Source organism: Peromyscus maniculatus, chromosome 3 (genome assembly GCF_049852395.1).
Source record: "Peromyscus maniculatus bairdii isolate BWxNUB_F1_BW_parent chromosome 3, HU_Pman_BW_mat_3.1, whole genome shotgun sequence".
NCBI lineage: Eukaryota > Metazoa > Chordata > Mammalia > Rodentia > Cricetidae > Peromyscus > Peromyscus maniculatus.
Window position 1 is genome coordinate 130944164 of NC_134854.1, and position 15614 is coordinate 130959777.

Below are 15614 nucleotides of genomic sequence, written 5' to 3' on the forward strand. Positions count from 1 at the left end.
TGCTGGGATGGATGGTTGCTACAGAATGATGAGGAACGTGTCTTCCGGGAGCAGTGTGCCCTCCCTGGTTCTTCCCCTTTTGCTGAGTGGGAGCTAATGATCTCCCTTACCGAGTCAGTGAGTCAGTCGAGATCTGCTGTCTAGGTCACTCTGTGGCGGAGTGACTAACTTGGTCTAGGGCAGAGGTGTCCTGAGTTTACATGGTGTCACTACAGAGGTCACTAGGCTGCTAATCACACCAACCAGAACCTACATAGTGTCTCTCACCCATTCTAGCACCTGGCCAGACGATGGATAATCCCTGAGAACAATGCAAAATGAATAAAACATAGGTTTGAGAAGTGAGATTTCAGGACCCCCACCTGACTGACTTATTCATTCAAAATGGCCTTTCTTACTTGTTTGCTTTCTAAATTGTGTGTGTGTGTGTGTGTGTGTGTGTGTGTGTGTGTGTGTTTGGGTGTATATACCAGTACTTTGTGCATGGTTGTGTGTCCACATGTGGGAATATGTGTAGAGGGCAGAGATTGACACTGATTATCATTCTCAACTGCTCATTACTCTCTCTCTCTCTCTCTCTCTCTCTCTCTCTCTCTCTCTCTCTGTGTGTGTGTGTGTGTGTGTGTGTGTGTGTGTGTGTGTGTATCTGTATCTGTGTATGTATGTGTGTCTATCTGTCTGTCTATCTATTTTGGTTTGTTGTTTTGAGACAGGGGCTTTCTATGTAGCCCTGTTCTGGAACTCGTTATGTAGACCAGGCTGGCTTTGAACTCACTTGCTGTGGGTGGCACCATCCCTGACAGGTGGGTCTGGGTTGTATAAGAAAGGTAGCTTGAAGGGACACCAGCCCATTGGAGCATGTGGCTCTGGCAGGCCTTGCCCTTCTCCCCCATTCCCTCTGCCCTTGCTGAAAACCCATTAGATTACATTCCTGAAGCTAGCCACCAAGCCTAGTCCCTTATTTGTCCACTTCCTCTTCCTGAGGCTGACCACCAAGTTCCGGCAATCAGAAACCCTCTTTGGTTCCCCTAACTAACATGTCCAGTTGAAATTAAACACCTCTTCCTAACACAGGGTTTCCCCCTTTACCTTTATAAACTGCCATTTGCCTGTGTGCCATGTCTGTCTCCCCTCTATCCAGAGGCAGTCGTTTTTCCCGCTGGGACAAAGACCCCTTTCCCCTTTCATTGTCCCCTCCCCCTTCTCTCTAGTCTCCTATCTCCTTTACCTCCGCATCCTAGCCCATTCTAACACAGACTTCCTATTTTTCTCCTCTTAAAAAATTACACCTGCAAGGTCATTTGCTGCTGTTTTCTGCCCGAGAAACTTTTTACTTTAACTTTTCTTCCCCACTTAATAAAGGATCTCTCCATGAAAACAGGTGTTTGGGTATGGTTTGTGCCTAGTGCGGTGTCCAGGAGGAAGCCCCCGCCTTTGGGGCGTCTCCTCACAGCCGAGCAAGCCAGTAGGTTTGCTGCTTCGGTTCCTGCCTCCAGATTCCTGCCCCGAGCTACCGCCTGGCCTGCTACATGAAGGAAGTTTTATCGAAGCGACAGATAAAATAAAACACAAACTCGGACAAGCAAGCACTCTAGCACCGAGCCACAAACCCAGCGGCCACTTTCTCCTAGGAACACTGGCTCCATCTTCGGGGATTTGTCTAGATCCAATGTCACAGAACTTCACTATTCTTACACAATGGCCATGTGGCCCTGTCCTTTGCCAGCCACAATCCTATGACCCTGGGAATTCCAGTCTCTGTCTCTAACCTGCCAGTCGGTCAAGGCTCTGAGCACATGACCCTGAATTCCCGTTCAGTCAGCAGCAATGGGGTATGGCTAGAGACACAGCTTCATACTGCTACCTGCAGCAGTCTGAGGAATTCATTTCTGAACCACTACTCAGGTGAAACCAGGATTTTTTTGCTGTAGAAACTTCAGCATGGGATAGAGATGAGATAGTTAGCATAAAGTTAAGCATGTGGGATAAGAGAAAGAGGTGCATAGGAAAAGTGTAAGGCACACCTACATGCCAGTGTGTAACAGGCCCCTAGACCTTAGCAGGACTGATGCCATGTTAGAGGCACCATTCTGACCTTAAACCCCAGCACGTAGGCCCCCAACACCTGTCAAAACAGGAATAAGGACCCAGTCCATCAAAGACCTAGTCCATAGTTCCAGGGAAGTCCCTGAATCTACTAACCTCGCTTTTAGGCTCCTGTAGTTCTGCTTTTTGCTAATTGATGTGTGACAATCAGGATGTGGGCTTTGTGCGTTAAAGACAAGGGGTTAAGGGCTCAGAGCTGCATGATTCGGGCAAGTTGCCTGTGGAGCCACTGGCCGCAATAAAGACTTTCTCTTCGATTTTCAGAGTGTCCATGTGATGGTCTGCTGCCCGACTATTGAACAGTCTTGAATGGAGGAGTGAGGACTAAGAAATAATAGGCATAAAAAAATAGAGACGTAGATGTAAACGAGAAATGGCAGAGACGGAGAATAGCATGGGGAGGGCTCTGAGTCAGTACCACAGCAGTCCTGAGTTTATTTCTCAGGACCTTTTTACACCCAAAGCAGGGGGGGGGGGAGCAAAAGACATCCCCCTCTCAATGACATCATGGTTCAAAGTACAAATAAGTGTAAACACCTCCTTAATTCTCAAGACATCCGGTAACCACACCTTTGGCAAAACATCCTGTTATTCACCCTTGAAGGGCAAAACAAGCCCAGACTCTCTGACCTTGAGTCAAGATGGAATAAGGCCACACTATGGAGCTTCTGGGGGCTCCCACTATGGTCTCTGCTGGGCTTACCTCAAAGCAGTGTGGGCTTTTCAAAGGAAACTTGAAGTTGGGTGTCTGTGGCCCATGCTTATAATCTCAGCACTTGAATCATCTTTGATTACTTACAATTTGACATCAGCCTGAGCTACATAAGATGCTGTCTCAAAACAAAACAACACAAAACAAAAACAAAACCTAAAAGTAATACGTTGATCACTTGAGAAAAGCAGTATTAAAATAGTTTAAATTATTTATTCATTTGTTTTTATGCAGCCCTGGCTGTTTCCCGGAACTTGCTGTAGATGAGATGACTTTGAATTTGCCTTAATCCCCATGTCTCTGCCTCCCCAGTGCCGAGAGAACAGCATAATGGCCTGTCCCATTTATTTTTTTTGTAGCTATCATTTTTATCATAAAGATAAAGAAGAATTTATGATATTTTTTTCTTGTAGCCTAGGCTGACTTCATAGTTCAATATGTAGCCAAGGATGGTCTTGAATTTCTAATCTTCCTGTCTCCACTTCAAAAGTGCTGATGTTGCAGGCATTTGCCACCGTGCAGTGGTTGGGAGCAGACCCAGAGCTTAGTGAATGCTGGTCTGATGAGCTACACTTCAGCTCAATGTATTCTCTGTGTGTATGTATGTGTGGTTACATGTTTGTGTGCGTGTGTGTGCAGAGGTTGATGGTGGGGTGTCTTCGTCCGTTTCTCTCCATCTTTATTTTGAGACATGGCTGCCACTGAACCTGAAGCTTGCTTATTTGGCTAGGCTAGCTGCCCAGGGACCCCTGTTCTCTACCTCCCCAGTCTGGGGTTACAGACATGTGCTGCAACACCTGGCTTTTATTCAGATGCCGGAACTGAACTCAGGTTCTCATACTTATCAACTAAGCCATCTCCCCAGACCTATGTTTTATACACACACACACACACACACACACACACACACACACACACACACACGATGCTAAATTCTCCAGTTGAGGAACATTTTTTCCATTGACTAACAATTATAGAAGTGGAAAGAATTACAGTAAATGTAGATGAAGTATGTTCCTCATTTTAAAATTAGCTTGGAGCCCAGTGTGGTACATGCCTGTAGGCCAAGCTTCGGGGAATGAAGGCCAGAGGATCAGAAGTTCAAGGTTGTTCTAGGCTACGGAGTAAGTTTTCAGGTACCTTGGGCTAGATTAGACCCTGTATTAAACGGCAATAACAGCAACAACAACAACAACAGCAGATTTTAGCTTGAGCTGGGGTGTAGTTATGAGGTAGAGCCCTTGTCTACAAGCATGAGGCCTTGGGCTTGATATCCAGCACCTCAATACAGATAAATAAGAATAAGAGTGGGTTCATATTCTACGTAGTTTCCTAGAATGGAGGATCCATGAAAGCCAACACACAAATGCTTACAAAGCTAGAGGCCAGGCTACCATTTCACCACTCCTTAAGCTAATGAAAGAGACTTCTGAGCCAGTGTGGCGGTTTGAAAGAAAATGGCCCCCAAGGGGAGTGGCACTATTAGGAAGTGTGGCCTTATTGGAGGAAGTGTGTCACTGTGGGGGTGTGCTGTGGAACAATCCCTTTCTGCTCTATGAATATGTATTACTCTCATTGGTTAATAAAAAGCTGACAGGCCAGTAGCTTGGCATGAAGTTAGGCGGGAAAGCCAAAACTGAGAATGATGGGAAGAAGGAGAGTGGAGTCAGGAGATGCCAGCCAGTTGCCAAGTAAGCATGACATATAGAAAATGAGGTAACAAGCCATGAGCCACATGGCAAAACATAAATAGAAATATGGATTAATTTAAATGTAAGTGTTAGCTAGTAACAAGCCTGAGCTATTGGTCAAGCATTTATAAATAATATTAAGTCTCTGTGTGGTCATTTGGAAGCAGCTACTGGGATGAGGAGCAGGCAGTCAGGATAGGAAAACTTCTGACTACAGGGGAGGACTTTGAGGTCTCTTTTGCTCAATCTCCTTCAGTGTGACTGTCAGTTGACTTCCTGTTGTCTGCAAGATGTAGGACTCTCAGCTATTCCTCCAGCACCACCTCTGCCTGCATGCTGCCATGCTCCCTGCCATGATGATAATGGACCGAACCTCTGAAACTATAAGTGAGCCCCCTCAATTAAATGTTTTCCTTGTAAGGGTTACTGTGGTCATGGTTATCTCTTCACAGCAATAAAATCCTAACTAAGACAAGCAGCTTCCAACACTGCTTCCATTCTGCCCTCTTGGGGTAGATTTTTAGAGCTGAAGTTCCAGTAGCTGGGTAGCTTAAAAATCACAGAAAGGCACCTCCTAACAGTTCTGGAGGTGAGAAGCCTCAACCAAAATGTTCCATCTTTTAGAGGATCGAGGAAGGACATAATTCAACCTATAATGTTCTCCTACAGATGGTTCTCATAGGTCTGCTCCAGTGAACTTTAAAGCAAACACATTCTTTTAGTATTTGTTGATTGATTTATGCACAGGAGCCATGGTGTGCATGTGGAGATCAGAGAACAATGTGTTGTAGTCATTTCTTTTCTTCCACAATGTGGGGTCCTGGGACAGAAGCTCAGACTGATGGTTTGGCAGAAATACCCCTTATCCACTCCCAGTAAACTTTTTTTTGTTTGTTTGTTTTGTTTTTCAAGACAGGGTTTCTCTGTGTAGCTTTGCGCCTTTTCCTGGAACTCACTTGGTAGCCCAGGCTGGCCTCGAACCCACAGAGATCCGCCTGGCTCTGCCTCCCGAGTGCTGGGATTAAAGGCGTGTGCCACCACCGCCCGGCTCCAGTAAACTTTTAAAAATATAAATTGAGCCCTGGCAAGATGATTCGGCTTGTAATGGGCACTGTAGATGGATTTTTCTTTGGGCTATCAGCTCACAAAAAATGACACAGAGACATTATTAATTATGAAAGTTTGTCCTATAGCTTAGGCTTGTCCCACTAGCTCTTAGAACTTAAATTTACCCATATTTGAAAATCTACACTCTTTCATGTGACTCAGTTACCTTTACTCTGAACTGTACTGCCCACCCTGCTTCTTCCTCATTTGGCTGGCAACTCTGCTTTTCTTTTTCCCAGAGCTCTCTCTGTCCAGAGGTCCCTGCTGTATCTCCTGCCTAGCTATTGGCCATTTATCTTTTTATTAAACCAATCACAGTGACACACAGTCTTCACACAGTGTAAAGGAATATTCCACAACAGGCCACTTACTGCCAAGCCTGATGACCTGGGTCTGGAATGGGGCCGGAGGACAATGCTTCCAGAGCCAGGTTCTCAGTGAGTTTAAGCAGCACATGATAACTCATCAATATAGTGTGGATTATAGCCTGCCATACTGTCTTTCAATGTCCAGACCACTTCACTATCCTTCCCCATTCAGAGTCTTTGTTCTTTTTCTTTTCCTGGAATGTGCTTCCACCAAAGGTCAGCCTGGTTCTCTTTCTCACTTCCCTCAAGCCGTTCTACTCAGGGTCACCTGACTTTAAAGACAAGTGAGTCGGCTCCAGTTTCTTCTCTGTTCCTCATCAGTTTTCTTTACAATGTGAAGCATCACATGGTATTTTCTCTTTTGTTAACTGTACATGTTCCCCCCACAGGACTGTAAGCCCCAGGAGGGCAGTGATTTTGCTGTTACTGTTGCTTTGTTGTATTAGAAATGAGTCCTATCTTTGTCTTGCATATGTTGGAAAAGAATTTTATCACTGATCTAGACTCACAGCTCAGGGACTCCCCCCACCCCAATTCATAATTCCTGCATTTTTCTTCTTCTTTTTCTTCTTCTACACACACACACACACACACACACACACACACACACACACACACACACACACACACACATTTTAGACTAGGTTTCATGTATCCTAGGCTGGCCTCAAACTCAATATGCAATCTAGGATAACCTTGTACTTCAGATCCCTTTGGCTTTACCTCTCAAGTTCTGGGATGATAGATGTGTGCCACTATACACACTTTATTCAGCCCAGGGAAGGGACCCTGTGTTTCATACATGCCAGGCAAGCACTCTACTACCAACTGGCCTACATCGCCAACCCAAATTCTGATTTTTTTTAAAGATTCTGTATTTAATTCCTCAGAATATTAACATTTTCCTTCAGAGTACATTGTCAATGAACAATTATAGAAAAATCCAATCAACAATCTAATGAGAACCAACTTTTTTTTTTTTTTTTTTTTTTTTTTTTTTTTTTTTTTTTTTAAGATTTATCATTAGGTGTCTCTGTGTTGTGTGTGTGCATGCAGGAGCCCATGAGGTCAGAAAGCCCTGGCTCAGGATCCCCTAAAGCTCAAGTGACAGGCTGTTGAGGGCGTCAGATGTGGGTGCTGGGTCCTGAACTCAGGTCCTCTGAAAGAGCAGCAGGCACTCTTACCCAGTAACCCCCTGTCACCCCTGTAACCCCCGCATTTTTTTTTGTTTGTTGAACTCCTGATCCTCCTGACGTCACCTCCCTAATACTGAAATTGACGGCATGCGTCTCGCTGAGGAGACCAATCAGGTGGGGGAGAGAGAGGAAAAAAAAAAGGTGAATGAATCCACAACGAAAGAGAAAAAGGCACACTACAAAATGAATCGACACCAAAGCGACTGAAGGCTGTGCCGCGGGGCCGCACCACCAGGGGGCGCTGTCGGCGGCGGGCGCTCGGGGTCCAGCGGGCCGCGCCGCTCTTGCCGTGCGCTTCCGAGGCCGCGCTGGGCCAGGCGTGGGGGGTGGGTAGGGCGAGTCATATGACCCGCTGGGCTTCCTGGCTCTGGCCGTCGCAGCCGCCCGCTTGTGTCTGCCCGAGTCGCGCCGGGGGGACCCGCCGAGGAGCCGTTGGCGGGTTCGGGGCCGAGAGCCGCTCGTGGGAAGCAGTGTCCGCCGTCGTCCGCACCCGTGCCCGCTCGCTGCCGGCCGCCGCCATGCTGGCGCTCATCTCCCGCCTGCTGGACTGGTTCCGCTCGCTCTTCTGGAAGGAGGAGATGGAACTGACGCTCGTGGGGCTGCAGTACTCGGGCAAGACCACCTTCGTCAATGTCATCGCGGTGAGCAGTCGTCTGCGGGCGTCCCGGCCGCCCTCCCGGGCTTGTCACTCCCCCGAGGCTTAGGCCGGGCCGGCCGGGGCCGGGCGGTGCGACCCTGCCCCTGTGGGTCTCGGAGGTCGTAGCTTGGCGGGTCAGCAGCCCGAGGGGCAATGCCACGCTGCGTTTTGGTGGGGGGCTGTGGCTTTAACGCGCGGCTTGGAGAGGGTTAACCCGAGCCTGTCACAGTTGAGGCCTTTGGGGCCGTGGAGGCTGAAGGGTTAACTCCAACCTGTCACTTGCTCACCCGGACAGGCTGGTCCGGCCTTCTCCATCCAGAACGTCTGCGAGGGGTGGGGGTGGGGGGGAGCTGCTCTGAAGTCTCCACTTGGGACGAAGGAGCCCCATTGTGAAAGCAGGCGACCCGTGTGGGCGCCCCTGTGGAATGCCAGGGGGAGCCTTGGCGCCTCCAGCCTTTTGTCACTTGTCCATGGAGAGTCGAAAAATCGAGCCGATGGCCCAGCTCACTGGTGGAAGCTGTTGGAGAGACTATTCAGTTCCTAGTATTTATTAAGGCAAGGGGGGTAAGGGCGAGGCGAGTTTCTGTTTTCCCAGAGCTGATGGTGTTAAGCGAGTTGATAGATGGAGCTGCACTCAACATAAAGTTAACTGTGCTGCAGGGTTTGCTCTTTAGAGAGATTTTTTTTTTTCCCTCCCTCCTCGACAAGGAATTGCTTTGGATTGGGGCTTCGGCAGACTCAGGGAAATTGCCTTGAGAACTTAAATATAATGCGGTGGTTAATTCAGGGGGAAGAGTGGTGGCTGAGTTTTCCTCTTTTGATTGGTTGGGAAGGGAATGGGCGTGAATGATTTCTTATTTGTATTTAGAGCCAAGGAGTCACTGCGCAGTCTTAGGGCCGTACTTACAGGGCTGAGCTTTACGATTGTTTTCAAGAGAAGTGTTCTCATGCCTTGGAGAGGATTGTTGCCGTCCTCTCATAGGAGACAGCTGAGCTGTCGGACTGGTTTGGCTACAGGAAATATTCACACATAGTGCCATGGGAGAAACTAGGCAACTTGTGACTCAGTTTGTGTAGCAATAGAGCAACAGGCATGAACAGGATCTGGAGAAAGAGAGAAGTAGAAACCCAAACTTCTTTTGAAAAAGGCTGAATATAAGTATAAATAAAGCTTGTCTGCTTCATGTTTGGCTCCTTCTTTATGTGTCTCCCCTCCACACACACACACCATAGGTAGGTGTCTAATACCAAGAGAATAAGGCAGAACAGACTCTAGGGCTGTTTTTCATATTAGAACTTCTCTATTGCCTTCAAGGTGATCATTTTCTGTTATTTGCCCGTGATAAGAATTGGAGTTTTGCCGGGCGGTGGTGGCACATGACTTTAATTCCAGCACTTGGGAGGCAGAGGCAGGCGGATCTCTGTGAGTTCGAGGCCAGCCTGGTCTCCAAAGCGAGTTCCAGGAAAGGTGCAAAGCTACACAGAGAAACCCTGTCTCAAAAACCAAAAAAAAAAAAAGAGTTTCCTTGGAAATCCTGTCTCTTAGACAAGACTGAGTTGGGTGCATGTGGGTGTGTCGGTATGGTCAGTTGTATTTGCTGTGGAGGAGTAGTTAAAGCAAGAACCTGCACCATTGAGTAGAAGTCAAGAGACATACTGCTTATATCATCACTAGACAGTGTAGCTTAATATAACCAGTCTGAACTTTAATGCCACCAAGCCCTTGGTTTGAAATCTGGTTCTGCCACTTAGCAGCCTTGGGTCCTCTTCAAGTTGACTGCAGTTATCTTATCTATTAAATGCAGATAGCAATATATTTCTTAACCTAACTGTTCTAAGGGCTAACTAGGAGGAGTAGGGAAATAGTGGCTTGTTAATATTTGCAGTGACTGTACTATCTCATGCAGACAGAAGGAAATACCTTGAGACAAGACTCAGCAAGACTCATTTCCTTTGATTCGCAGACCAGTGTGGTCTTCAGTTACAGATTTATGGCCTGTGGAATGAAGCACGTGATGCCAACCCTCCTTTTCCATTGGATTCTTTTAACAGTTGTCAAATGGCTGCTATTGAATTTAGTGACCTTCTGTTATTAATCAATATTAGAGTATTATTTTTGAATTATGGTATAGATAGCCTCTTAAAAAATTCCCACAAAAAAAAGAGGCTGTGTTTAACTTAATCATTCCAAATTCTCTCTCTATATTAAACATTGCATAATGTCTTACATTATGTGTGTGTGTGTATACAAATACGTATACAAATATAATTATGATCTGTCAATTAAAATGCTAATGTTCTAGATGATTATGATCATGGTGATGCTTGTAATTCCAGCACTTAAGAGGCTGAGGTAGGATGATTGCTACAACTTTGAGGGTCAGCTTGGTCTATGTCTACATAACAGGTAACCAGACCAGCCAGGGCTACACAGTAAGAACTCCACCTCCTGGCCCCCCTCCCAGAACAAAAATAATTTAGGAAAAGAAGAAAAAAATCTAGACTGTAAGTTGGTGATGGGATTTAAAATGCTGAGAAGGGAGGCAGACTCCTCAGACACTAGCCCAACTTGTGTTTCTCTTTCATCTGTTCTTGGTTCTTTTGAGGCAGGGTTGCACTTTGTGGCCTAGGCTATCCCTGAACTCATTCTTAAGTAGTCCAGGCTGGGCTTGAACACTTGATGGCCCTCCTGCTCAACTCTCCCAGGTGGTGGGATTGTAAACATCTAATTTAAATTTCAGTACATCTAAGAATTTGAGGACAATTTAATTGTCACCAAGTTTACAAAGATTGTGAAGCTGAGTTTCTTGCATGCAGGTCTTGGTCCAATCCCAAAAAGTTGGACTGTTCAAGAACAGAGATACTCAGTTTCTCTCCTGCTTTTAAATCTTATTAAGAGACATGAGATAAGGTACAGCATATTCTCATTTGTTTTAGATGTTATTGAAAGAAACAGCCCTAGACTTTAATTTTCTGGTATGTGTTAGAGATGAAATAATGTCCAATTACTGTGTTAATGGTGGTGCAGTTATTACATAATCAGTCATATGTCCTATATGTGTAATGTAAGGCATTGTTGAGTAATCATTTACTGGGACACTTAGATGGGTCATAGCATAGGTACTAAGAAATATGTAATTGAATTTGCCAAAATATTATAGGGTAGACTCTTGTAAGTATTATGTATTTTAAAAATGGGTAGTTTATTAAAAAAATTTGTTTATACTTCTGCAAATTATGATTAATTGAAAAAGTTAATCCATGGATAAATTTATTACTGCTGAGAATTAAGAAAAGACACTTGGCAAGATTAAGGAAGCCTAAATCTAGTTTTGAGATTTGAGTGTTTTGTTTTGAAATAGGCTTTGGTTGAGGCTCAGGCTGGCCTCAAACTGGAGATCCTTCTCCTTCAGCCTCTGGTGTACTAGTACTACAGGCCTGTAACACTATGTCTTCCTTAGTTGTCTGAGAGTTTGTAGAAACTTTAAGTTGTCTGATTTTACCCCTGTTTTTCCAGTGTGGCTAGGAAAGCCACATAGGTCAAGGGTCCCAATGAAAAAGCTGACAGGTAACTGACATAGAATCAGGGCTCAGGCCAATGTATTTTCTACTTTTCTCATCTCCTCTTTAAATCTGCCTTAGATTAGGACCACGGAGCCGGGCGGTGGTGGTGCACGCCTTTAATCCCAGCACTCGGGAGGCAGAGCCAGGTGGATCTCTGTGAGTTCGAGGCCAGCCTGGGCTACCAAGTGAGTTCCAGGAAAGGCGCAAAGCTACACAGAGAAACCCTGTCTCGAAAAATAAAAATAAAAATTAAAAAAAAAAAAAAGATTAGGACCACGGAGTGGAGAACTGGGAGATCTTGATCCTTTACCAATCTTTTCTAAGGGTGGTGGTGGGGCAGGCCGTTAATCCCAGCACTCAGGAGGCTGAGGCAGGTGGATCTCTGTGAGTTCAAGGCCAGCCTGGTCTGCAGAGTGAATTTCAGGGCAGCCAGGACTGTTACATAGAGAAACCCTGCCTCAAAACAAAACAAAACAAAACAAAACAAAAACAAACAAACAAAACAAAAAAACCCACAACTTTTTTTGGGGACTGGAAAGATGTCTAAGCCATTGCTGCTCTTCCAGAGGACTTGAATACAGACAGTCCCAGTGCCCATATCAGGGACTTCACAACTGCCTATAAATCCAGCTCCAGGGGACCCATTTCCCACTTCTGGCCTCTGAGAACACTGACTCACAAAACATGATATATTTTAAAAGTGGATAGTCTCATAAAAATTTGTGTATACTTTTGCAAATTGTGGTTAATTGAGTTATGTGTGACTGTGACATTGGCACACAGACATACACTTACACACATAATTAAAAAAATCTTTCCCTATATATAAAGTATAGGAATATTTTGATTGCCTGTGCTGATTTCATTTATTGTTTATGTGGTGTTACTAGGGATTGAACCCAGGGGTTTGTACAGTGCTAGATATACTCATCAATCAACTATATCCCTAACCCCCAATCTAGTCATCTTATAGTAACATAAATTAGGAGAAAATGTTTGTTTATGGAAGGTAGGGGCCGTGGAAAATCGTGGATATTTATACCTAGCTAGTTAATAATACACATTGCCATTGAGCTACCTTTAACATTTAAAAGCAGAAATAATTTCAAGTTTTTATTTATAGACAAGGTGACACTGTATCCATGCTGACCTTGACTCCCCTCATAGCCCAGGCTGACCTCAACCTTGTAATAACTCTTCTGCTTTCTGAGTCTTGGGGTACGAATATATATATTCATACTTGGTTTTAATCTTGAGTTTTGTAACATGGCTTATTTAATTAATTTGGGGTAATAATGATAAAACCAGTTAAAAAATGTGCTGTGGCTTAAGTTTAGATGTTTAACAGATCTAAAACTCCACTGTAAGTGGCTAGTCTTCTGTGAGTATGTCTTAGGTTCATAATTAAGGAGCCTGGGGCATGCTGCCATGGAGGCGCTCTTCAGGGTTCTTTACCCCTGTCCATTCTCTCATTATTGTTCTTTGTTATCTAAGAATCTTGAAAACCCCGTGTTCTCATTAAAAATACATTTTAGATGACTGTATTTAGAGACTGTTTCACCAGTTAATGAACTCCCCAAGTTTCTCACAGATTGTCACTGAACACAGAGGCAGAGTGAACTGTGCCTATATATTATATAAATTTTAGTTTTGGAAGTCCTAGAGAGCTTCCATGATTTTTTTTAAGGAAAATTTATTTATTGAAGTGTATGTCTCTGTGTTTGATTATATGCACATACGTGTTTGCTAGTGAGTTGGGCACTGGGCTTGTTACTGGGGTGCTAGGATCTGAACTCTGGTCCTCATGATTACATGCCAAATACTCTTAGCCATCTCTGCAGCCTTGTTTCTTGAGGTTAATATAGGCCACTTGGAATTTGAAGGGCAGTGTAGAGGTGATACAAAAGAAACCACTTGTATTTCCATTATCTGAGATAAACTCAAGGCAGTGTTTCAAAGCATTTCTGTCTTATATTTTTCAAATGTGTGTCCAAATCCCTTTTAAGAAATTTTGTAGTGGGTAGGCAAGATTGCTCAGCCATCAAACTTGAGTTCCATCCCTGGGACCCATATAGTAGAAGGAGAGACCCAGTCTTAAGTTTCCCTTTGAGTTCCACAAGGGACACTGGCACTTGCTCCCTCATCTCTCAGTAGACAAAGTTTTATTGTGATAACCTCTTAAAAACTGTACTGTTATTTTAATAATGATGCTGACATTTTTCTGTATCTAAACTTTTTTTTCAGTAGTAAAAATAAGTATGATATATAAAAATCAAGCTATAGGGAATGAAGAGATGACTCAAATGTTAAGCGAGTGTACTGCTCTTGCAGAAGACCCAAGTTCAATTCTCAGCATCAGGCAGTTCACAGCTGCTTGTAACTCTAGTTTAATCTGATGCCTCTTGCCTCCTGGGGCACGTTGACTCTCATGGTACATACCCCCACACAGGTGTATATACGGGAACAGAATTAGAATTAAAAGAATTTTTAAAGCAGGCTATAGGGCTTGAGATATGGTCCTTTCATTGACTGTTGCTGAAATGCTCCAGGGCTAGAGGGTCCATCACCAGCATTCACTAGAACCAGGCAAGAAAAGGCTAGTTTGTTACAGAATAATTTGACATTTTTAGCATGTAAAACCCACTTCTGCATTTGCTGCAGGAGGACAAGGAGTAGCCTCTCTCATATCCTGGAGGCCACTGCCTACCTCACCACCTCCAGTGACTGCCCACAAGTACCACTCATGGCCCTGTGTACCTGTAGATGCTTTCACAAACACCTGCACTGTTGATAAGATTGCGGTGGGCACACTTCAGGGCATGCAGGAGGCCCACCATCAGGGAAAGGCACAGCAGTGATAGGAAGTGATTCTCCTGTACAGGAGGAGTGTAGGGCCAGAATGTAGCAGAGTAGCCCACTGTAGCTAAACTTTTTAGGGCTTCACAGTTTCTATATTTGATCATCTCCTCATCACTGGACATGCATGGTTTCTAGGGTTTTGCTATTTTACCTTGATCTGACCTGCATTTCTAAAGGATGAGTTCCCTAGTTGGCACTGGATCAGAAGATTTGAACACACTTCCATCGTGTGGCCAAATTACATTCTAGAAAGTGTGTGCTAATGCTGAGCTCTTCTGAGTAGATGCACCTCTAGATAGAGATGGACATCAGCAGAGCACTGCCTCCTTTGCTGTGTTGTGTGTAAGGCAAACAGCTTTTGCGCTGGCAGCATTTAGAAACTGCTCTACCATTTCTTAGTGTTCTGTGCTGAGCACCTTTTAAGGAGTACCTTTTATGTGTCAGTAGCTGCCAGCACTGGGACTCTAGGCAGCTCTTTTCTTCATCTTTTATTTGAATCTTACAGGCAGTCTGTGTAAGTGCAGCCCCATACTCTTAGCTTTCTCATGGTTTGCTGTACAGTCCCTTGTGTATCACATGTTCCAGGTTTCTGGTGTTTTCATGCGTCCTTATTTAACTTTGTCCTGTTGTAGTAGTGGGATGCTGCATGCCTCTGCCTTCTTCCTTACAATCATTTTTTTTTTCCTGACTCAGAGTTCAAGGAAATCTTCTAGTTATATTGTCTTTTAACACTATAGCACATGATTTTATTTTTTAAGTTGTAACTTGGGGCTGTTGAGATGGCTCAGCAGGTCAAGGTGCTTGCTGCTAAGCTGAACCTACCTGCATTCAGTCTTCAGGACTCACATGGTGGAGAGAGAACAAACCTGCAAGGTGTCCTCTGACTTCCACAATGCTCTCAATGTGGTTAAGAAATTACTTGCACATCGTTTGTAATTGTAAGTTAATTTATATCCTTGAAGGTCACATTTAAGAAAAACTGGAGGAAAATATTAACCTATTTGCCTACGGTTCCAGATAAAAAAAATTGGAGGCATTTAATTTTTCTAAGAGGTGACAATTTAGTTAGTGGCTTCAGAGTCCAAACCACAAGCCTTATGTTCTGAGTGATATGTGTGTGTGTGTGTGTGTGTGTGTGTGTGTGTATGTATACATATATATGTATGTATATGTTACTCTGTTTTTTAAATTAGATACTGGCTCTTGTAGTTGGATCCATTTTCATAGTTATCTAGTTTTTTTTTTTTTTTTGGTTTTTCGAGACAGGGTTTCTCTGTGTAGCTTTGCGCCTTTCCTGGAACTCACTTGGTAGCCCAGGCTGGCCTTGAACTCACAGAGATCCACCTGGCTCTGCCTCCCGAGTGCTGGGATTAA

General features: G+C 44.4%; 1 protein-coding gene across 1 annotated transcript in view; it reads left to right on the plus strand.

Annotated features, from left to right (window-relative positions):
* The first annotated feature begins 7301 nt into the window (after positions 1–7301).
* The window catches only part of Arl8b (ARF like GTPase 8B), a 42509-nt gene continuing 34196 nt past the window's right edge, over positions 7302–15614 (plus strand). Inside the window, exon 1 of the mRNA XM_006985033.4 lies at positions 7302–7821. Coding sequence (XP_006985095.1) covers positions 7525–7821 — 297 coding nt within the window. The 5' untranslated portion in view covers positions 7302–7524. The remainder of the gene's footprint in view (positions 7822–15614) is intronic.